The 24,778-nt window shown below is 37.5% G+C and overlaps 1 protein-coding gene across 5 annotated transcripts in view; it reads right to left on the bottom strand.

Annotated features, from left to right (window-relative positions):
• Positions 1 to 24,778, bottom strand: part of LOC127409872 (probable C-mannosyltransferase DPY19L3) — a 70,149-nt gene that overhangs the window by 4,891 nt on the left and 40,480 nt on the right. For all 5 annotated transcript variants that reach the window (XM_051644811.1, XM_051644803.1, XM_051644822.1 and 2 more), the window contains 2 exons: positions 4,925 to 5,057; positions 1,130 to 1,288 (listed from right to left, as the gene is read on the bottom strand). In XM_051644811.1, coding sequence (XP_051500771.1) covers positions 1,130 to 1,288; positions 4,925 to 5,057 — 292 coding nt within the window. The remainder of the gene's footprint in view (positions 1 to 1,129; positions 1,289 to 4,924; positions 5,058 to 24,778) is intronic.

Genomic DNA, 24,778 nt, shown 5'->3' with positions numbered 1-24,778 from the left:
AGGCATTCCACTTCTTTATCTTTCAAATCTTTGAGAAATTGTGCCCTGAGGTTTTTTAAACATTTACTTTGAGAAATATTCCTAAATTAACAGAAAGGCCTTGAAATGGTGCTGTGGGGTAATTTAAGCACCTAGAGATTGAAAGAACCTGCACCCATGGGAAAGATCAGAGGATATCCCACTCAACACATTGCCTTTTCTGGGCCATCAGTATTTCATGCAAATTGCTTCTTTGGCAATTCTGTCTACAATCAACAAATACAAAAAAATAAATAAGATCAATCTCTGGACTGAGTGGGGTTTGAAATATGATTTAATCAAGGTTAAAAAAGCACACCAAAAATGTTACAAGAGTGAATCGCAGACACTGACTGCTGGAGGCAGCCTGAAGGAAGGAATCTGGCAGCATCAAAAAAGTCTGTAAGCGAGGCTCTTTCATTGACTGGCAGAAGTATGGATCAGGGGAGCAAGGCAGGCAAACCTCTATGAGGTCTTTCAAAGGCATTGCAAGCACCTCTGATACACGAATGACACCTGCTGCCAAGCTATTTACAGCCAGAGTTTTTTGCTGAGATGTGATATAGATGACTTTTTTTGCTGACGTGTGTGCAAACATGTAGCGGTTTATAAGTTAGAACTTTTGCTTTTTTATGATATTCTGCACAATTTTAATCAACTACAGAAGAACAATCAAGCTATCCAATCTAATCAAGTTGCTTGAGCTTGATTAGATTGCATGCAGGGTGGATGACTCTTTTTCCATGGTGGAATGAGGGAACAATGTAGATCTAATTCTGGGAGATGGAGAATCACAGTATTTAATGACTACGGGCTGTGGGTGAGTGAGACCAAGACGTTGTGACAAAATGAAAAATAAAAGCATCTGCTGCACACAAAATAGTAAGAGACAAAGAGACAAAGCGAAATAGATTTCCAAAACAACAAATAATCAAAGAAAGGCTTTTGATGTGTTTATTGTCACATCAAGACTTCGGTAAAGGGCAAAGTTGTTTGTTTTAGCTATTCTAAAAAAGTCTCAGTTTCTCGCTGAAGAAACTTTCTGATATGGCTCATTTAAATGGAACAAGCGTGGTGTTTGGGCATGAACTACAGATGTTGTGTGACCTACATGTCCGTTTGCCAGATCGAGCAGGTCCCTCAGCCTGCAACCACGGCTGTGCCTGCGCTCGTAGCAGATGCTGTCCTCCAATACAATGTAGTCCGCTCCAACCGAACTGAGCACTTTATGAACCTCCTCAGCAGACTGATGAGCATAGATCTGGTATACCTGCAGGGAATAATAAAAAAAAAAGAACAAAGATGTTAGAGAGACTATTAGGGAAAGATGTTGGGTGATGTGTCTTAGTTGTTAAAGATTTGGGTAACCTTTTCAGAAGTTACAAATCAGACCCCAGAAGGGAGACTTGTGTCTCTGCAGAACAAAAATGGGTTTTCCAATCAGTGGGTGTTTTCAAATCGGGATAGGCATTTTCAACCGTTTTACACAATTTGCCTGCTTCATTGAGATTCCCTACTTTCATTGGATAGTTGAGAAACACACATCCTGGTTTGAAAATGGCCATTATTGTTCTGCAGAGATCTATACTTCCCAGAAGGGGCAATTCAAGAGCTACCACAATTTTTACCCCTTATCAAGGCATTTATCCCCAGGTTGCCCCATAGTCCATGTTGTTAAAATGTTCAGTAAGTTGCTTTCGATAAAAAAAAAAAAAAAAGTGTCCCCCGACAAATAACCCCCTACTTACAGTATTACCATAATCATGCCAATGGCTATGGATGTGCTTATTATTCATTAATAGAAGGGCACACCTGTTGGAATCACATTGCAGTGCTGAAGTGCACTGTTTTTGGGGGTGATTTGAGTCCTTATAGGTAGATCAATTCTCTGAATGAAGCAGAAACAGTTAGTTTAGAGTTTAGTGGTCTTCTACCAACTCTTTTCTCCTCTGAACTCATGCACAAACATGACAGTGAGCACATCGTCATTGGCATGTTCAGCCTCCAACTTCTTCACCTCTACATTCAGCCTCACAGACTCACAAAAATGATCTCTGTACAGACCAATATGTAAATCAGACTCAGTTTAGTAAATTAAGCCAAGGAAAACATGGCACTGTTTCTTTCAGACAGAAACAGAAGGGAGATTGAGAGATGATAGAATCAAAATTATAGTTTGAAATCGATGGGGATTTGAGTTAGTGTACATTAAACATCTTAATGAGAATGTTTATTATAGATAAGCTCCCTCCCTATTTATTTTATTCAGCAGGACATGAAAATCATGCAATATAGAACAGCAGTGCTGTAGAGTTTATTTCAGTTCATAAAGACTCCTACTGATGTGTCAACCTCCAAACACCCCTTTGAAAAACCTAATTAAATTAATTATGCCCAAGTCACACTCCTGCAGATGAAGCCAAGTATATAACACCAAATATGTCATTAAGAAGACTCTTAAAGAGGATTTATTAACCATTTACTCATGATCTCCTTGATGCAGACATTTGTAATCTCAATATTAAGAAAATCAACTGATTTTTCTCTTGCTCTATCAGAAGGCTTAGTTCTTAGCACTGCAGTCTTGTTTCTCACTGATTTATTGATCTGCTTCGTTTATTTTAATCTAAATAATGAGGCATGATTGCAAGAAAAGAAAAAGTTTTCCCTCCAAATAGTTTTTTTTTTTTATTCTGTGTTCATATAGATTGGAGTTGCCTTTCACAGTAGAGTTTTGATGCAGACCTCAGGTTGGCTGACTAAGTTTTCTTTGATCGATTGGTGCAAAAGTTGCTTTCCGAAGCAAAACATTATTGATTATGTATATTTGATGTAAATGAAATTAATTAAATGTATATTTTGTGACTGTTGCACAATAGTCAACCACTATACCACTGATTACTACTTGTGTCCTCAAAAACCTTCTCTCCAGACTTGTGTTATTTGGTACACCAGAGCTGGCCAGAAATCAGAATTGGCACCCTTTCATAAATTAGAATTGAATTAAGTTGGCCATGCCCCAATTCAATGAAATTCAACCCATTCACTCACACAGGAATTTCATTAGTTCAACATAACACAAATTTTGTGACAAAACAAATAATTACATTATTAATTTTGAATAATTAGGCCTATTTATTCCTTGATGGGTAACCAGTTAAATGTTTAGACATACATGCATCTCTCAATATTATCAAAACAATTAACACAACCCTCAAAACACATTTTAATTTTGCCATACAGCACCACTAAATGTCTGCCATTTGATTTTTGGTTTACTTAATCCCAAGAAATATATACACTACATCAAAATTTTAATCTATTGATTATATAATACATTGGGTAAATTAGAGCATTTCTAAATTAAGTGTTCATAAAATTAATTTATTAAATATACTTAAATATATTAAATAAGTAAAAAATATAGACGCAAAAATACATTTTAAACCCTGATAATTTATATCAAGTAGTGTTTCTGGAAATACCCCATTTGTTGTGTATATTGTAAATATTTCAAAAAATAAATAAAAAAATAAATTATATATATATATATATATATATATATATATATATATATATATATATATATATACACATACACACACACTACCAGTCAAAAGTTTTGAAACACTTGACTGAAATGTTTCTCATGATCTTAAAAATCTTTTGATCTGAAGGCGTATGCTTAAATATTAGAAATTAAGTTTTGTAGATAAAAAATATAATTGTGCCACCATATTAATTTATTTAATTATAAAACTAAAATTTAATTAAAAAAAAAAGGTTTTTGAAATTGATGACTTGGACCAAATAATAAAGAAAAGCAGCCAATAAGTGCCCAACATAGATGGGAACTCCTTCAATACTGTTTAAAATGCATCCCAGGGTGATACCTCAAGAAGTTGGTTGAGAAAATGTCAAGAGTACATGTCTGCAAATTCTTGGCAAAGGGTGAGTACTTTGAAGATGCTAAAATATAACACAGTTTTGATTTATTTTGGATTTTGTTTAGTCACAACATAATTCCCATAGTTCCATTTATGTTATTCCATAGTTGTGATGACTTTGCTATTATTCTAAAATGTGAAGAAAAAAATTATAATATATATAATAAAGAATGAGTAAGTGTTTCAAAACTTTTGACCAGTAGTGTATATAATACAAATTAAAGCTACAAAGTTTGTATGAACTTCTTTGAATTAAATACCATTTTAATTCAACTTTTTTATGCTGTCTCAAACTCAAATAACTTTCTTTCTTCTACGGAACACAAACAAAGATATTTCGATAGAGCTATTATGTGTATAAATCCATACAATGCAAGTCAATGGGGTCCAAACTTCCAAGCTTCAAAAAGGACATAAAGGCAGCATAAAGGTAATCCATACGACTTGATTACACTAACTTGTGCTTTACACAGAGGGCTGTACACTCTTTGCATGCACACAGGCTGTACGTGTGTTTTGCACATGCCTCAAGCGTGAAGTGTAATCGAGCTTCAAATCATGGCTGTACCTAGGAGACTGCAAATGGGAGGATAAATACTGAACAACGAGTTACACTCCTGTTTCTCACCTAAATCAGATCGTATTGCTTCAGTAGACATGGATTAAACCACTTATGCTGCCCTTTATGTCCTTTGTGGAGCTTGGATGTTTTGGATCCTATTGACTTGCATTGTAGGGATATAAACTCATCATATTTCCATCAAAATATCTTTGTTTGTGTTCCGCAGAAGAAAGAACATCATATGAGTTTGACATGTTAAAGGATGAGTAAATGATAAGAGAATTATCATTTTTGGGTGAACTATTCCTTTAAATACAAATTTGAATTACAATTCTACATCCTTTAATTTAGATTCAAGCAAACCTATAAAGAGTGAAAACAACCCTGAGACTCTTACCTGTCTGGTCCTCTCCCTCAGCGCCTGGTCCTCATAGTGAGGATGGTTTGTCAGTACTCTTCCTGTACACAGCTTAATCCCCGCCAACAGCTGCATACTGCCAGCAAACACTGCCCGCTTGGGCGTCTTCAATCTGTTGAGAAAAAAAAACAAAAAAAAACATGAGTGAGCTCACAGTTTCACTAACATTTCAACACAGGGGATGGCACAAGCAAATTGGACTTGTTGTGGTGGCATTTATTAGCCAAAATTTCAGCCATTTTTCTCAGATGAAGGGGAGAATGTGAAACAGCTGAATGATGAAATACGCAACCATTTATACACTTCCATCACATGTGAAATGCAGAAGATCTGTCTTCTGTCCTTTTATACAGTATATGTGCTTGGCAAGGGGGAAGTGCTAAAGTGGTATGCTATTTGATTAGCCTGACAGAGGTATGAGAGACCAGTTGTTTATCAAAACATAACCTTTTAAACTCAGCATCCAACATTCTTTACATACTCCTGACTATTTGCATTTACACCACAACAGAAGCCTCCAGAGAGCTAAATGTATAGTCCTCATTCACATGATGGGAATGACAATGAGTCTGTGAGGGATAGACGTACAGTCTCTTCAATTGGTTGTAGAGTTGTTTAAAGTGTTTTTTGATCGTTTCGCTGATGAAACATGGTAAAACAAAATTCTTTCCAAGAAATTTCAGTTGACAAAATACTCCACACAACATGAACTGTGGAAAATTAGATGTAATCTAGGAGCTTTTTGATGGCTTTATACAATGTATGTCTTTGCAGAGACAATAAAATCAAAGATGGCACGACTGTAAATAAGGTCTATTGTTGGGGGAGCTTCATTTCAACCTATGCAATGTATTTAAAGCAGCCTCAAGGACTCAGAACTTCAAGCCACGTGTCTGTTCAATTTGTTTAGACAATAAAACTAAATATCACGTCTTAAGCCATGCTTCAAGGTCGATTGGAGCGCAAGTCTCAAAAAGACGAATAAAAAACAAGCTGTTTTTTGGTGTCCATGTTGAAGGTTACACAGGATACAATGATTTCAACTCTGTCCAGACTAGAATGTGTTTGATTAAAGATGGCTGGATGACAGTTTCATTACAGTAAATGAAGTGTGGTTACAGTGGGTCAGCCATGAACATGGACCCTGGCAACAGAACCTTGCTCTGGGCTTATGATGAGTTCAGTAACTTATGTCCAGTGACTAAGTGCAATGCACACATACAAAATTGCTAAAAGCACTAAATTAACTCCCCCTCACCATGGAGGAGGTAAAATAACACACCCTGTTCCATCTCAGTCAGTTCCTACCGCACGCATACTCAAAAAGACACAACATACAGGGAAAGACTCACAAACACACACTCAAATAGGGTGACTAAGATTTAATTTCAATCAGATGCTGACTAAGACAGCAATGAAGTAGCAAAGGAGAGAAAAATGGCTCCAATTACAGTGGGCTATCTCTAAGAATTCAGCATGCCCTTAACCTCTAAGGCAAACATAATGTCTGGTCACATTTACACAAGCCTATGAGAAAGACTAGGAGAGGAAGAGGGTGATGGAAAGGGAGAGAGGTTCTTCTTCCAGTAATAGGGTTCAGGAGCAGCCTCTCTGATGCTACTGAGTAATGTGGATGGGAAAATAAGGCAGTATCAGACATCTGAGGAAAAGCTTTGAAGAGAGGGCAGCCCTCAGAGCACAGCACACCCTGTACTGCTGAACACTCACACACTCACACACACACAGACATACACACACACACACACATATACATATATATATATACATATATATATATATATATATATATATATGTGTGTGTGTGTATATATATATATATATATATATATATATATATATATATATATATATATATATATATATATATATATACACACAGGTGCATCTCAATAAATTAGAATGTCGTGGAAAAGTTCATTTATTCCAGTAATTCAACTCAAATTGTGAAACTCGTGTATAGATAGTGAATTGGTGGGTTTTTGTTAAATGTGAGCCAAAATCATCACAATTAAAAGAACCAAAGACTTAAACTACTTCAGTCTGTGTGCATTGAATTTATTTAATACACGAGTTTCACAATTTGAGTTGAATTACTGAAATAAATGAACTTTTCCACGACATTCTAATTTATTGAGATGCACCTGTATATATATATATATATATATATATATATAACGTTTATTTTATATAGCGCCTTTCCTCAGACTCAAGGTCACTTTACAGGATGAGAGTAAACAAAACAAAAAACGAAACTAATTTAAGAGTCAGAGAAGCATAGGTCAAAGAGATATGTTTTGAGATTGATTTTGAAATCATGTATGGAGGTGTGATCACGGAGAGACTGAGGGATAGAGTTCCAAAGTGAAGGGGCAAGTGTGCAAAAAACCCTACCACCTATTGAGGTCAGCGTGCAACGTGGAATGAATAATAGGCCCAAATCAGATGACCTGAGTGAGCGTAGTGGGGTATAGCGGCATACAAGGTCAGTGACGTATGAGGGGGCAAGACCATGTAAAGCTTTGAATGTTGTAAGGAGAATTTTGTATTGGATACGATAGGAGACAGGTAGCCAGTGTAGCCTACAAAGTATGGGAGTGATGTGAGAGGATTTCTTTGAGTAGGTGAGAAACCTAGCTGCTGAATTCTGGATGTACTACAGTTTGTTTATTGTTTTAGTCAGATGCCAGAAAAGATGGCATTACAATAGTCAAGAATTAATAAAGGCGTGAACAAGAGTTTCTGCGTCTTTGGTGCCAAGAATGGGGTGGAGTCGCACAATGTTACGTAGATCATAGAAACCAGTTTTTGTGAGAGAGGAGATGTGAGCATGGAAAGAGAGTGTGGGGTCAATGATAATGTCAAGATTACGAACAATAGTGGAGGGTCTGACCAGGACACCATTAATAACGACCAACTGATCAGGGAGACTTGATAAAACACTTGGAGACCCAACTATCAGTATGTCAGTTTTATCAGTGTTGAGTTTTAGAAAGTTACTGATCATCCATGAGTTGATGTCTTTAATACATTGAGAGGGAACTTGTGGGGAATGGGGCAGTGTGCTTACAGCTGATATAAAGTTGAGTGTCATCAGCATAGCAGTGAAAGTTGAGGCCAAGATGGCAAATAATGTGACCTAGAGGAAGCATATAGGTGATGAAGAGCAAAGGACCAAGTACAGAACCCTGGGGGACACCTTGAGAAACAGGAACAGAATTTGATTTATACTGACGAACAAAAATGTAGTGTTGGCGGCCAGAGAGGTAAGAGATGAACCAGAACAGAGCAGTGCCAATTGCAGAGAGCCTAGCAATGAGTATGCTATGAGAGATAGTGTCAAAAGCAGTCCTGATGTCTAAAAAGACCAGGAAAGTGATGGCTCCAGAGTCCGCAGCCATCAGAAGATCGTTAACAACTTTGATGAGTGCAGTCTCAGTGCTGTGCAGAGGACGAAAACCAGATTGAAAACATTCAAAGAGATTGTGTGTGGCCACATAGGACAGAAGCTGAGATGCAACCACTTTCTCCATAACTTTAGACAAAAAAGGAAGATTCGAAATAGGGCAGTAATTTTTAAGATCAGTGGGGTCTAAGCCAGACTTTCACAGTGACAGCCACAGTTTTCAGTTTTGGAGGGACAAAGCCTGTACTAAATATCCTGTTGATAAGGTGGGAAATAGGCACTGAGATAACAGGCAGACATTGTTTAAGCAAGACAGTGGGTGCAGGATCAAGCTGGCAGGAAGTAGAATTCGAATTGCTAATGAACTCAGAAACTGTAGATGGGGTGGTGGTGGTGAAATCAGTAAAAGTGCCAATCTGGTGGTTTGTGAGAAAATCCTGAAGTGGATCAGGAGGAACAGTAGCAGTGAAAAGTTTGTAAATAGAGTTGATTTTATTCTGAAAGGAGTGTAGAAATGACTGACAGAGTTCAGTAGAGGCTGAAATAAGGGGCACAGGTGGGTTAATGAGTTTATTGACAGTAGAAAAAAGTGTTTTAGGTCTAGAAGATGTGTTATTGATAATGGACGAAAAGTAAGATGAGCGTGCATCATTTAGTGCTGATTTGTATTCCTGTATATGGTCATTATAGGCGGTTAGGTGAACAGATAAAAAAGTTTTCTTGTAAAGATGCTCAAGGCGGCGTCCTGTAGCTTAAAGATCACTTAATTCATGAGTGTACCAGGGAGACGAGTGAGTGGAGGGTACACGTCTACTTTTAAGAGGGGCATGAAAATCAAGGGCATTTGAGATTTTTTTGTTGTATTTAGTATGTCAGTTGGGAAGGAAAGTTGCATGACGTCTGTATGGAAAGATGTTTGAAGTGATGCAGAGAATGCAGAGAAGGATACAGGGTTAATGGAAGTATAGTTGCGAAAGGTTAAGCTCAGTTGATCAGACAGTCCAATGTGAGACCCAGAAACAGTGATATTATTTAGCCCATTAGTAAAAACCAGATCTAAAGTATATATATATGTATATACAGGTGCATCTCAATAAATTAGAATGTCGTGGAAAAGTTCATTTATTTCAGTAATTCAACTCAAATTGTGAAATTTGTGTATTAAATAAATTCAATGCACACAGACTGAAGTAGTTTAAGTCTTTGGTTCTTTTAATTGTGATGATTTTGGCTCACATTTAACAAAAACCCACCAATTCACTATCTCAAAAAATTAGAATATGGTGACATGCCAATCAGCTAATCAACTCAAAACACCTGCAAAGGTTTCCTGAGCCTTCAAAATGGTCTCTCAGTTTGGTTCACTAGGCTACACAATCATGGGGAAGACTGCTGATCTGACAGTTGTCCAGAAGACAATCATTGACACTCTTCACAAGGAGGGTAAGCCACAAACATTCATTGCCAAAGAAGCTGGCTGTTCACAGAGTGCTGTATCCATGCATGTTAACAGAAAGTTGAGTGGAAGGAAAAAGTGTGGAAGAAAAAGATGCACAACCAACCGAGAGAACCGCAGCCTTATGAGGATTTTCAAGCAAAATCGATTCAAGAATTTGGGTGAACTTCACAAGGAATGGACTGAGGCTGGGGTCAAGGCATCAAGAGCCACCACACACAGATGTGTCAAGGAATTTGGCTACAGTTGTCGTATTCCTCTTGTTAAGCCACTCCTGAACCACAGACAACGTCTTACCTGGGCTAAGGAGAAGAAGAACTGGACTGTTGCCCAGTGGTCCAAAGTCCTCTTTTCAGATGAGAGCAAGTTTTGTATTTCATTTGGAAACCAAGGTCCTAGAGTCTGAAGGAAGGGTGGAGAAGCTCATAGCCCAAGTTGCTTGAAGTCCACTGTTAAGTTTCCACAGTCTGTGATGATTTGGGGTGCAATGTCATCTGCTGGTGTTGGTCCATTGTGTTTTTTGAAAACCAAAGTCACTGCACCTGTTTACCAAGACATTTTGGAGCACTTCATGCTTCCTTCTGCTGACCAGCTTTTTAAAGATGCTGATTTCATTTTCCAGCAGGATTTGGCACCTGCCCACACTGCCAAAAGCACCAAAAGTTGGTTAAATGACCATGGTGTTGGTGTGCTTGACTGGCCAGCAAACTCACCAGACCTGAACCCCATAGAGAATCTATGGTGTATTGTCAAGAGGAAAATGAGAAACAAGAGACCAAATAATGCAGATGAGCTGAAGGCCACTGTCAAAGAAACCTGGGCTTCCATACCCATTATCACAGAATTTGCCCAAGTTTGCCACGTTAGTGACATCAAGTTTTTTAAAGCAGCCATATAACCCTGCAGTTCTCGCCTGGTTGCCCGCTAAGCAGGGTTGAGCCTGGCCAATACCTAGATGGGAGACCTCCTTGAGAAAACTAAGGTTGCTGCTGGAAGTGGTATTAGGGAGGCAAGCAAGGGGTGCTCACCCTGCGGTCTGAGTGGGTCTTAATGCCCCAGTATAGTGACGGGGACACTATACTGTAAAAAAGCACCATCTTTCGGATGAGAAGTTAAACCAAGGTGCTGACTCTCTGTGGTCATTTAAAATCCCAGGGCACTTCTTGTAAAGAGTAGGGGTATAACTCCAGGCCAAAATTAGCTAGTGTGTGGTGGGCGTTCTGGTGCACTATGGCTGCTGTCGCATCATCCAGGTGGATGCTGCACACTGGTGGTGGTTGAGGAGATTCACCCTATACTATGTAAAGCACTTTGAGTGCCTGGAAAAATGCTATATAAATGTAAGGAATTATTATTATTAAGATATTTAGAGTTTCGTTTGAGGCACATAGCAGAAAGTGAAGTGGATATCCATGAGCAGAGCTACATTTTCTGTTTTGTTAATGTCTGTGAAATTCTCTATAATAAGGTTTTCTGTGCTGTTCTGTCTAAGACTCTCTAAACATTTTCTGATATTCTCCCATCAGTTTTCTTTGCAATCGATCACAGAGACTCCCACACCATTATACAAATTTTTATTATTATGGAACGATACATCTTTGATAATCCCACCCGTAATGACAAAACCAACTGTAATTGGTCACTTTGCATGTCAGTTAGATGGCTTTCCCTGTCTAAATGGGTGGTTCTTGGCATATTGAATCTGCTATAGACCACAGACATATGTCGTAGTGCCTTGGGCCAAAGCAGGCCAACTGGTGATTAAGTCTGGGTCAATATCAAAGACGGAGTTTCGCTAAGTCAGGACAGAGGTTTCAGCACCAAGATACTTATTTCCCAATGTTTCATATCTAGCTACCAGTTAACCTCAACAAATCAGGGCTCTTCTGAATATTTGGGCTGATGAAAATGTTCAATGTTAGATCGACGGCATCTGCCGAAACGAAGGCATGATTGTCTCCAAACGTTCCTAGTTGTGTATTCAGCGCACAATGGTACAGACACCAACCCCAAAAATTGTGGGCACAGTACAAATCAGTGTACATTTTGAGAGCTAGCAAGTCTCCAGAGACTGATACCTCAGCTTGAGTTTCCCTCATGTTTGTAAAATGGGCAGGGTGTGTGACATTGGCAACAGGGTGGCGTATTAAGTTTTGAGTTTTAGGGGAATACGGCAGGGCTATTGGCCCGATGGTGGGAACGCAGATCGATTTTGGTCTCATGGCTCGAGGTCTGAGGCTATTGGCCCTGGTTGACCAGTTGATAGCCCTGGCTCGTAATGGCTCGATAGTGAAGTGGCTAATGGATACTAGTGCATTAATCGTGATCACATGCTGTGAATTTTTTTATTTGTTTAGAATTTAAAAAATAAGGATTTAAACACTTGTATTAAACTCATGAATAGGGTTTATTGTTTTGACAAATTAAAATAGGTTTTAGTGTGAAAGCAATTGAAAAAAAAAAATCTGTAATAGCCTATCCAATTTTCTTAAGGATGTTTAACTTTTTTACTGGAAACCAGAGTTGTAGTCAAGATCACCTAAACCAAGACCAAGTCAAGACCAAGACCAGAGTGTATCGAGACCGAGACAAGACCAAGACTTTGAGGGGTTGAGACAAAGACAAGACCAAGGCAGGGCGAGACCGAGTCAAGACCAAGACCAGACCAGTGTGAGTCGCACACTGCATGACACACTTACAATAAAATGTGGAACATGCAAACCATAGGCACTCATCAAATTGATCTGAAAGATCCACATTCCCATAAAAACACAGACAGAAAACAAATGAAAATTCCTCTTCATTCACCTCTTTTATTGCCACACATATATATATATATATACACACACACACACACACATACATACATACATACATATATACAGTTGTGCTCAAAAGTTCGCATACCCTGGCAGAAATTATGAAATTTTGGCATTGATTTTGAAAATATGACTGATCATGCAAAAAAAACTGTCTTTTATTTAAGGATAGTGATCATATGAAGCCATTTATTATCACACAGTTGTTTGGCTCCTTTTTAAATCATAATGGTAACAGAAATCACCCAAATTGCCCTGATCAAAAGTTTACATACCCTTGAATGTTTGGCCTTGTTACAGACACACAAGGTGACACACACAGGTTTAAATGGCAATTAAAGGTTAATTTCTCACACCTGTGGCTTTTTAAATTGCAATTAGTCTCACATGGATGCACTGAGCAGGCTAGATACCGAGTCATGGGGAGCCGAAAAGAACTGTCAAAAGACCTGTGTAACAAGGTAATGGAACTTTATAAAGATGGAAAAGGATATAAAAAGATATCCAAAGCCTTGAAAATGCCAGTCAGTACTGTTCAATCACTTATTAAGAAGTGGAAAATTCGAGGATCTCTTGATACCAAGCCAAGGTCAGGTAGACCAAGAAAGATTTCGGCCACAACTGCCAGAAGAATTGTTCAGGATACAAAGAAAAACCCACAGGTAACCTCATGAAAAATACAGGCTGCTCTGGAAAAAGACGGTGTGGTTGTTTCAAAGAGCACAATACGATGACACTTGAACAAAAATGAGCTGCATGGTCGAGTTGCCAGAAAGAAGCCTTTACTGCGCCAATGCCACAAAAAAGCCTCACGCCTCACAGCTTCTGGCACACTGTAATTTGGAGTGACGAGACTAAAATAGAGCTTTATGGTCAAAACCATAAGCGCTGTGTTGTGAGAGGGGTCAACAAGTATTGTGCTTTTTTTTGCATGATCAGTCATATTTTCAAAATCAATGCCAAAATTTCACAATTTCTGCCAGGGTATGCAAACTTTTGAGCACAACTCTCTCTCTATATATATATATATTATATATATGTGTGTGTGTGTGTGTGTGTGTGTGTATATCAGTGTACCATGAGAAATGTCATGATAAAATAATCAAAAGGCATTGCAGAGGTGAATTGTATGTGTGAATTTTCCTTTGTTTTCTATGAGCAAACAAATACAAACACACACTAAGGAGCTTAAATCAACTTAACCATCTTTATTCAACACTCCTTTTCCAAGTTTTACCATCCACCTAAAACAACAACATTTTTGTGCAAGCATCACATCAGGTTTTCTGGATGACTCTTCCCCTGGAAACCATCAAGTACAGAATATATCAAACAATTATTCAATACTTAAGTCTTCACTTTTCTCTGTCTTTTCTTAAACAATACAATAACTTTTTTGTTGTTTTTGAACTAACAAGCAGCCTTGTATAAATGTGTGCAATTTGCTAACCACTTAGCTAAATCTAGAAAATAGAACAAAGAATGCCAAACATAAGCAAAGCAGCCTATTTAAAATGTAAATTTTTTATATAAGTAGAGGTACATTACTCGGTCTCCACTCCCTGCTATCACATCTCTAGCTCTTTCACCCAAGTGAGGGTGTGTTACCGAGGCATGCAGCATTTATGTCGGAGCTGACATTAGCTAACGTTGATGTAACGTAACTTTATATACATTAGCCACATAGCTTTATGTGGCCTGTCTCGTCATTGTTTATCACAAGCAAAAACATAATTTGAGAACAACAATTTGTCACTACCTGTCCGGTCCCCTCAATCTCTCACAAAGTTAACACTGCATTAGCTACATCCCTCAATGTATGTTAACTAAATGAGGTAGTTTGCGCACCTAGCTAGGTGGCAAATAGCTGGCAAGCAACTGAAACTAGCACCCTAAAAAACAGTAAATACATAGGTAGCTAATATGTATAGCTAATTCTCGCTAAATCTCTTTTAGGTGACGGGTCAAGATGAGTTTAGGTGCAGATGCTGCGTTCCATTCAAATCGGATGTGGGATATTCCACTTGATATCTCCGATCTCCGACTAAAGGCATTCCAATGCCAGATGCTCGGAAGATGACGTTAAAGGAAACAAAACTGCATCGCTCCTGTTATCTTAGCAGGTGTATGACTGTCACCAGAGATGTCTCTTAACAACCCAATTAATAAACAATTTGCAACACTAGCATATGTGCTACAGGTGTACGATTATCAAAAGAGAGTATAATTTACCATGTTTTGAACACCTGCTACTCTGCTAACATTTGTTAAACAAGCTTTAATATCTTGTAATGTAGGAACTTTGACTAATTTAGCTATATTATTTAATAAAAGTGAATGTTTATCACTTTAAAATTTCCGCACGACTTTCCAAGTTGTAGTTACAACTTTCCAAGTTGTATTTATGACTTCAAGTGGCATTCCATTGCACTTTTCCCAGTAGGCAGATGGAAAATCCAACTTTCCGAGTTAAATGGAATGCAGCAAGAGGCAGATTGCTAATGTTAGCTAGCTAGCTTTGCTAGCATCCCTTACACTTAGCTTACCTTTCTTTATGCTTCCTTTCTAAGTGCCGATAAATGTTTGATGTGGTCCCAGCCGTCTCAGTAAGCATTGCATTGCAGAATTGACATACTGCTGTTTGTTTTTTTTTTGGACACTTTGTTTCACATGAACTCTTTGTGGTTTAGGTCAGTGTTTCCCAACCTTTTTGCTGCCACGGCACACTTTTTACGATTAAAAAAATCCCATGGCACACCATTATTCCACATAACCATCATCGATAGTTTTTCTTTTCAATAACTTGTCCATGTTTTCTGTCTGTCTTAGTAGCGTGAACTCGTAATGTTTGAAATTCGGCAATGCAAAAAATGCAAGTAACATAGGTGCGCTGTATAATGAGGTCTCAGATGTCAAGAGTGCTAACTGGATAATGAAAAACCAACAAATTTGTGTCTTTTCCAATTTGTAGATTTGTTCTTGCAAATTAATTATTGCAATGGCAAAGAAAATAAATTGTTTATTATTTATTTATTTATTTACTGTATTTTCCGGAAATAGTCACACCTGAAACCCAAAATCGCGTTGTTGATAGAAAAAAAAAAAAAAAAGTCGCACTGACAGAGGTTGGATCCGACAGGCACAAGTACCCGGGAGCAGCCGCCCAGCCTCCGTTCACCGGTTCAGATGTCAAACGCGCTCCGCGACTTGACAGGAGAATTTGCTTTTAGTAATCGTATGTAACAGTTTCTCATACTCCTTTTATGTTTCATGAGAGAAATGCGACAAGTAAGCCACATCTGTTCATAACATCTGTAACTCTATGCTGTGCACAAATAAACAGCTTTTAGTCTGAGTAAAACAATACACCCTTTTGTATTCTATTCATTCATTCAGTTCACTGACTGAATGTTTTTACTACAAGTGTGATGATAAAGCATCATTTTGTGGGCATGTGAGGAGTTGCGTTTGACAGCGGACTAGAGTTTGAACAATAATGTTATGGTGGACAAAATATTTAAACTGGTTGCATAAAATACTTTGTAAAGGAAAATATACAGAACTGGCAACTTTAAAACTCTTCTACCATCACTATTCCTTCACTAAAATATATATATAAAAAAAAAAAATAAAAAAAAAAAAATAAAAAAAAAATGAATTTATTTATTTTGAGGAATTTGATAATTTTCCATGGCACACCTGACAATCACGTCACACTAGTGGGTACAGTGGTTGGGAAACACTGGTTTAGGTAGTCAAATTGTATTACAGAAGATTTGTCTGACATCTCTCAGACAGCCACAGTTTCTTCTCCTGTCTCCCGCATTCACTTTCTTGGAGTGCGTGTGGGGGGGTGGGGAGGAGTGACAGCCGTTAACAGTAACAAAAATTTCTAATTAGAAATGAGTCATGATATTGCTTGCATTTGAAGCAGGAAGTTTTACATCCTATCACAGTGTTAACAATTAAATCAGACAATGCACAGGTAATTTAGTGATATCCCCACAGTTGTGGTCTTAACTGGTCTTGAAATAAAATCTCGAGTCCTCTTTGTCTGAGACTGAGACAAAACCGAGTAAAAATGCGGTCGATTCTGAGACACGACCTTCAAAAAGACCGATCTCGAGTACTACAACACTGCTGGAAACCAAGACAAAGATTAGTTTTTTTTTTTTTTTCTATTCTTTTTTGTTTTCAGCTAAACAGAGGAATTTCAACAATTACCTTAAGAAATTGAACTTTGACCTGTCCCACAGTACACAATTTCTTGCTCTTGAGAGTTCCTGTGAAATTACTCAGATTTATATTCTCTCATGTAAATGTCAGCTTGTGTTAGCCTGCACCCTGCTGACATTATAAAAATGTATTAATGTCATTAATATTCCATAGAGAGGGGGACACAAGGTGGCCTGAGCAGCCATAGCTTCACAGACATATGCCCATGCTGTAGATTTCATACAACAGAAATGTTTTTACAATTTAAAGAGCAAATTTAATGTCTTTGAGGAATTGTTATATTATTATACTTTTTATAAATACAGATAAATCCGTCCATGTTGGACAGTTGTTGTTTGTTAACCACTCGGGTATTTCAAAAGCTTTTATTTATAGTATGGCTGGCCATGTCAGCCATGTGCCTTGAAATGTCAATGTCGCAGGCTTAAATCACTGCCAGCATATCAGTACTTTTACTTTGGAGCAAACTCTCAAAGACACTATGATATATCTAGACATTTTCTAAATTATGACTCATTTAAATTGGCTGGCATAAGTATCTGCTGTCGATCTGGTTCAGACTGATGACTGCTCTTTACCCAGTGTTTGACACTATACATTTCAGCACGGTGACCATTTGTCAAGGGCTAAGAATGTGTGTCAGCATAAAAGATTACAGAAAATCTATAAGGTGGTGAAAGACATTAGTAAAGTCAACACTTCAAAATGAAGAGAGGCAGATAACAGATAGCAATGCATCCATAAGCCATGAGACAAAGCCCGGTTCACAAGTGATGTGAAGTCATGGATAAGTGTTTGTATTAGGGACGGGATAATAACACTAAATGTAGACAGTTGTGCTATTTGGACGATTTATTCCCCCTCCCCAACACATTTCTACTTATAAATGCCGGTCCTGCCCCATCTGGCACCCTAGGCCAGACCCTTAGTACTTTTCTTATGCTTTTTGTGTATAGATTTTATCTTTTTTTTTTTTTTTTTTTGGTCCCAGAATTTTCATATGAAGTTTCAATCGTAAATTCAGGAGGACCATGTTCATCTAGGCCTGCCAATCATATCCCAAGGATACATAAGCGGCTGCTTTCCCTCACACCAGTGATGATTCTTCCGGCATACCTTCACCTCTACCTTTATATTTTATGATGCCTATACCAATTATTTCAAAATTGTTTTTCTATTTCTTGTTTTAGTCAGATAGTCGGGGGAGGGGTATGGCTTTTTTTCAGTCTTACTTGTTCTGTTACATTTCTTGCATAACCTTTTATCTGGGAGCTGCTGACACCGCAACGGTGACAACAAAGTCTTTGGCTGGGCAATAATTACGATTGTGCACAGCGCAGGACAGTTGTCAATTAGTTCGTTCTTTTGAAGAAAATAATGTCATTCAGATTAGTTGCCATAAAATCCTCCATCCTGACAGTAGCTGGGACTTGACGCATTGTTCGCTGTCAGACTCTGGTGGAGATACAAACGCAGCCGGAGGAAGGGAAACTTTCCACGTTCAATGCGTAAACCCTTCTCCTCGGAGCTGTGAAGGTGCTGATGGCCAGTCTCCAAGGTGAAAATAATGCATTTGATTGGTCAGATTTGCTGTCACTCTGCTAATACAAAATGATTTACAGAACCTTTCAAAATCTCCAGTGAAGGGGGATGCAGTAACATAGAGCTACAGCACAATAATGAGTCATTTTGATCGGCTGCCACGTACCGCTTGTACTCCGTGAAACCGGAGAAACGATGAAGAAAAAAAATCAGCTGTTTTAAGTTGCTTTTGAATATTATAAAAATACAAATTATTACATATTTTAAACTAAGGCAATCTAAACAAAATGTGAAACAAACAAACAACTTCCAAATTTCTATATATATAAAAAGAACTGTTCCACAGTTGTGGCATCATATCCACCAGATCAAACAAATTTGCCCCTACTTGTTAACCAAGTCAACAAACGTATCAGTGAAGAGCATGGTTGTCAAAAATGTCATTTGTATCACCATCATTTCCACCATGGAATTCTTTTGAACACAATACAGAATTTGAGATGTGATGGAAATGACATTGTGGTGGAAATGCTCCTGACTTTTTTTTTTATTACATATGCATATACATACACTGCTGGACATCGTTAGTAGACAAATAATAAAAAGTCTTAAATAGACTTTACTATCTAGAAGTACAAGTTGAAGAAACACAAAAATGCCCCTTAGATACGGTTTGCTTGAACAGATATGCTTGAATAGTCTAGCTCATGGCCTGCTACACCCTTCATATAGAGGAGCAGAAAATAAGATTCACAGCAACCCCATAGACTGGGTAGTGTGGAGATAAGGCTAAATCTGTTAGGGATCTGTGAGTGCTCTCAAGTTGTGTGGACCTTAATCCTGTGTATCAGAGAGAGAGAGAGAGAGAGAGAGAGAGAGAGGCAGAACTCAGTAAGTGTCTGTCTGAGAGGAGTTCACAGAGTGATGACAGACTGATTGATTGGGTGAGAACACAACTTTAATGTCAATGATTGATCCAGACCCAAAGGGAATAGACTCGGAGTAAAATGAAATTTCACTCAGTATGTTTCAGAAGTCAATTAGTTTAAAGACAAGTATTTTGGGACCAGTAAACCTGTTTCACAACTAAGCCACTGAAATGTTTTTAAACGAGCAATAATTCCTCAAATGAGTCTGGGAGTTTGTTAGATTCCACAACAGCTGGCAACAAACCAGCAATTTACACAGATTACAAAATGAACAATTCTCAGTGGTACAACAAGACAAAAGACAAGAGACAAATGGTGTCAGCTAACCTTGCATTTGTATAGAGTGTATTTTGGGGTGTTTGTGAATGTGAAATTCTGCTTGAGTTCAAATGAGGTGAGCATTTTCAAACACGGCTGTAAGTGGTGCGTTATTGAGGTTCCTCCAGCAAGACGTCTACAGCAAGCAACAAAAAAAAAAGCCACTAATTTGATCAAATTAGAACGGAAAAAGTGGCTAGAGTGACAATTAGAGTGGAAGTGAGAGGCAAGATGTTGAAAACATGTATACAGAAAGAAATGAAAAACCAGAGAAAAACAGCAGGAGAAAAAATGCATCTTTGTTCGAAGGGGGAACGTAAATGACTTGTGCTTGGAGGGGCTGCAAAAGTTACTCCTTTAGAGAAAACAAAGGACTAATTTATCTTCATTATTCCAAAACGAGGCAATATTCAGAAATAACTCTGTAACAAAACGATTCACAGTAGAAAACTACAAAAAACCAGGGAAAATTAATTACATGGCAGGGAGATGTTCACAATCATAAGGCTGACTGTGATGACAGAGCCTCAGAACAGCAACAAAGAACATGCTTCCATCTACAGGACACATGCAGTAAGATTGATAGGCCACTGATCCATCACAATGAGATGCCACATACACGACACCCTCACCACACAGATATTGTAGGGTCTAGAACCACCCGTCACCAACTGGTTCCATCCCGACCTCGAGACATCATGACAACAGTTGCCCCATCTCACCGTTTCCACACAATCAGTGAGAAGTGTGACAAAACAGTGGAGCTGTGTACACTGCAAGTAGGGTTGCCAACCATCCCATATAATACAGAATCGTCCCGTATTTGAGGGAACAAAATTGCGTTCCATTTGAAATCCTTATTTTATCATCTCACACCCAAACTGCTGGAAATATTTCATAAACTGAGAGAAACAGACCTCCAAAAATCAAGACTAGCAAGTACAACCCACCACCCCCGCTTCACAATACAACACAATCACAATACAATCACACAAAAAAATTTCCCATCTAAAATTATCTTTAATAATCAACATGTTTCAAACCTTTTGATAATAAACAGAGATTTTGTTTTAATTTTGAGTCAAAACTTTTAAATTGCGAGTTCTCTGCTGATGATTAAAAAACACATTAATTACTTGATAGTCAGCCGATTTATATTTAACTAAAGCAATCAGTATTTTTTAAAACTATAATATTTTGATGTAATTTTTTAATTTTTTTATAGATTCACATTTTAAGGAAAGTATAAAAATGATCCATTCAGACTTTTACATTACCTACATTTTCTCTCAGGAGTCACCCAGAACCCCCACACAGTATGTTTACTCAGTCACAAGGCCTCCTATGCCCCCATTCAGGTATCTGAATGTAAAATATATATATATATATATATATATATATATATATATATATATATATATATATATATATATATATATATACACACACACACACACACTACCATTCAAAAATTTAAGGTCACTTTTTTTTTCATATTTTAGAATAATAGTAAAGTCATCACAACTATGGAATAACATAAATGGAAATATTGGAATTATGTTGTGACTAAACAAAATCCAAAATAAATCAAAACTATGTTATATTTGAGCATCTTCAAAGTAGTCACCCTTTGCCTAGAATTTGTAGACCTGTACTCTTGACATTTTCTCAACCAACTTCTTGAGGTATCACCCTGGGATGCTTTTTAAACAGTATTGAAGGAGTTCCCATCTATATGCTGGGCATTTAGTGGCTGCAAAAGAAATAAAAGCTGAAATAAATAATTCTCTCTATTATTCTGACATTACACATTCTTAAAATAATGATCCTAACTGACCTAAAACAGGGAATGTTTTCTGCGATTAAATGTCAGGAATCGTGAAAACCTGAGTTTAAATGTATTTGGCTAAGGTGTATGTAAACCTCTGACTTCCAACTGTGTGTGTGTATATATATATATATATATATATCAGTTGATACACATTTTTAATCATGATTAATCATCATTTTTCATAGTTAATTGCGATTAATTATTAATTATATAGTTATTGCTTAAACCAATAAGCACTGGTTTATATTGTGTTGCTAGTGTTATTATAAGTGTTGTAGCTATTGTTTATTGCAAAGAACATACCTGGCTGTTAACAATGTGCATACAATTATAAAATCAAAACATTTAGCCTGTTCATATTCTTAAATATTAGAAAAAAAAAAAAAAGGAAAACAAGAAATGCTTCCACATTGTTTTTTCATTAAATACAGTTGTATATACATACCTATTACTTATGCAGCAAGACGCTAATAAGAGTGCAATGTATAGTAAGACACCCAAAGACCTCCACCTCTGAGGGCCATTCACTCAATGCATTTGTCTTTTTTTTTTCTTTTTTTTTTAGTAACAATGCATTTTTTAGACCTTTAATCCTTTTTCAAACTTTAAAACTCGTCTCTATAGACATTCTGTTTTATTCATTCCATTTTTAGCCCAAGAATGTACAGTAAGCCATCATCCATGCTTGGAACATATCCAAAATTCAAATGTGCATTTTTATCTTAAATTAAACTAATATTCAAATTTCTCAGGGATGCCCATCAGTTAAATATCTTAAGCTTCACAGAAAGGCCATGCTGGTTGACCAGCTTTATTTGCTAAGATTTGTTGCTTGGATATGCAGAGCACCAATTCAGCATAGACCGCAACGAAAATTTAGTCTGTTCAGTAGGGTTAATAGCACACACCACCCATGTGAACACAATCACAGTTTTTAAATTAAAACAGAATTTTTGTCAAGAGTGATGGTGCAGCGGATAGTACACATGCTCTTGACTTGAGCTGTTCAAACCGGATCAAATCTGGCTAGCAACTTTTCCCAATTTCATTCCCGTCTCACCCCAATAACTTCCTGGCTCTGTTCCAAAACCTAGTGAGCTGCCCATGCTGGCAGCATTTTAAGGCATCATAGATGCGATCCCGACAAGAAGGCTGTTCTAAAAGGTAGGTAGCTTGATTATGCTGCCTTCTTTTGGGCAAATGGACCCTTTTCACACACTGTGATGAAGTGCTTTCGCCTTATTTAACAGCTTAACATTTTTATATATTTGAAATGTACAAATTATTTAGTGTAAATGTATCACATTATACTTTGTATTATATTACCCTGGAATTTGGGAAACAATTTGGCATCTTACTCTCTTCTGACTGCTGTAATCCACTGCTTTTTTTTCTTCTTCTTCTTCCTCTTCTTTGAAAAGCTGTGAAAGTGTGATTTTTTAATTTTATTTATTTATTTATTTTTTGCTGTTGGAGCCAACGGGTTAGCAAAAATTACATTTGCTGTGGTCTCCTATTCACAGCTATACAAGTTTACCCTGCTATGTGAAAAGGGTCCATTTCTAAGGCAACATTCAAGTATCCTTCGCAGAAAATGCAATCGCATAATGCACTATGATGAGCTCATTGAATAAACCCATCCAAGATGGTGGTTGGAAAAGTATTGGACTGAAAAGTATTGGGGGAAAAAAATGTTATTAATCAAATTCAATATGGACTATTTTACTCAATATTTGTGAATGCAGAGCATTTTTTTTTTTTTTTGCCTTTTTTTGGCTTTTTAGAATATTGCTTCGTTAGCTTTGCAAAATACAAACACCAAACTCTTTTGAAATAAATTTTGAGCTGTGTCCCCCATGCACTTTGCATGAGGAACGCTATTTGTATGAGGGAATTTGAATTGCTGCCCATGTGAAGCATTCTAAACCAGTTATTTATAAGGCTCCATTTCAGTTTGGATACTGCCTTAGAAGGTACTTTATGTGGGCAGTAGGTAGCAATGCAGCTCACTAGGTTGTGCAACAGAGCACCATTCACTCTATACCAGGGGTCTTCAACAGGTGGTCTGTAGTGCTACTGCAGGGCTTCCACCAATTATTGTTTGATCTCAGGTACTCGAAAAATACCAATAAATCAATGTGGTTCCATGTAAATGTAAAAAACATGGTAGTGCCATCTCCAAAAACATGGTTGTACAAATGGATTTTTTTGGTACTTTTTTATAAATGTACCATCTGATATGATCACTGTACTATTGTACTGCCACAGTACCACCAAACAATTTTCAACCAAAGCTAAATGGTTGAAAATTAAGAAGCTAAAGTTCGGCTCGATGTTTCATTGTCCCTCGCACATTAAAATGTATTAAGAAAAATGTAAATATAACGAACAAGTATATGACTCCGTACATAAATAATGCATTTAATGGCCTTGCAATATTAGCATAATACAAAATAAATAAAACAAATGGTAATATATTCAAGTTAATACAGGCAAGGCTTAAAATGCAACATTAAATTATATGTAATATGTAACAGCAGGTCCATGCTCTGTATCTCTATCCACCAAGGGGGCCAGAAAAAGGTTGAAGACACCTACTCTATACAATACACTGTAGATGTCTAATAAAAAGGGCAAAATCTAAAAAATTAATTAATTAAAAAAAACTTTCACCACCTCACTATAAAATCAAACATAGTGCTTAGCGTTTCTTTTAGCTCAAGATAAATCAAAACATTCCATGACAGCGATACTTTCACAGTTCTAGTCGTTAGCCCTCCCTCTTCACATTGTGCCGCAGTATGTGGTATATTATGCAGAGAGTTCCAATCATGGTTAGAGGAGGTTAATACTGCCTTCTCTCCTCGATACGCTCTTCATGCCCACCCCTCCTTTCCTCTCTCCCTTCTCTGCAGAAGAACATCTCTGGTAATCTACATATAAAACAGTGTAGGCTTTAGCAGAGCCAAGCTCAGACAGAAGTGTGAAGTGATCCCCGCTTAACTCTTTCATCTGCTGGTTAATTAGCGTGTGGAAGCGGCTTAATGCCACAGCATCAGCCAAGGGAACTAGCAAGCTAATCCCTGACACAAATCGCATTTTCTACAGGGAAAGATCACCTGTCATTGCACTCCAAACCTCTCCCTCTTTCTCACATGCTCAAACACACATAAACTTGGGAGTGGGTAAGACAACTATGAGCCAGAGTTTTTTTTTTTTTTTATCAGGTTAAAGTGAGTCTGGTAGCACCAATGAAACTCTCTCTGTTGCCAACCACT

This window comes from Myxocyprinus asiaticus, chromosome 2, assembly GCF_019703515.2.
Source record: "Myxocyprinus asiaticus isolate MX2 ecotype Aquarium Trade chromosome 2, UBuf_Myxa_2, whole genome shotgun sequence".
Taxonomy (NCBI): domain Eukaryota; kingdom Metazoa; phylum Chordata; class Actinopteri; order Cypriniformes; family Catostomidae; genus Myxocyprinus; species Myxocyprinus asiaticus.
This window is presented reverse-complemented; position numbering and strand designations above follow the sequence as displayed.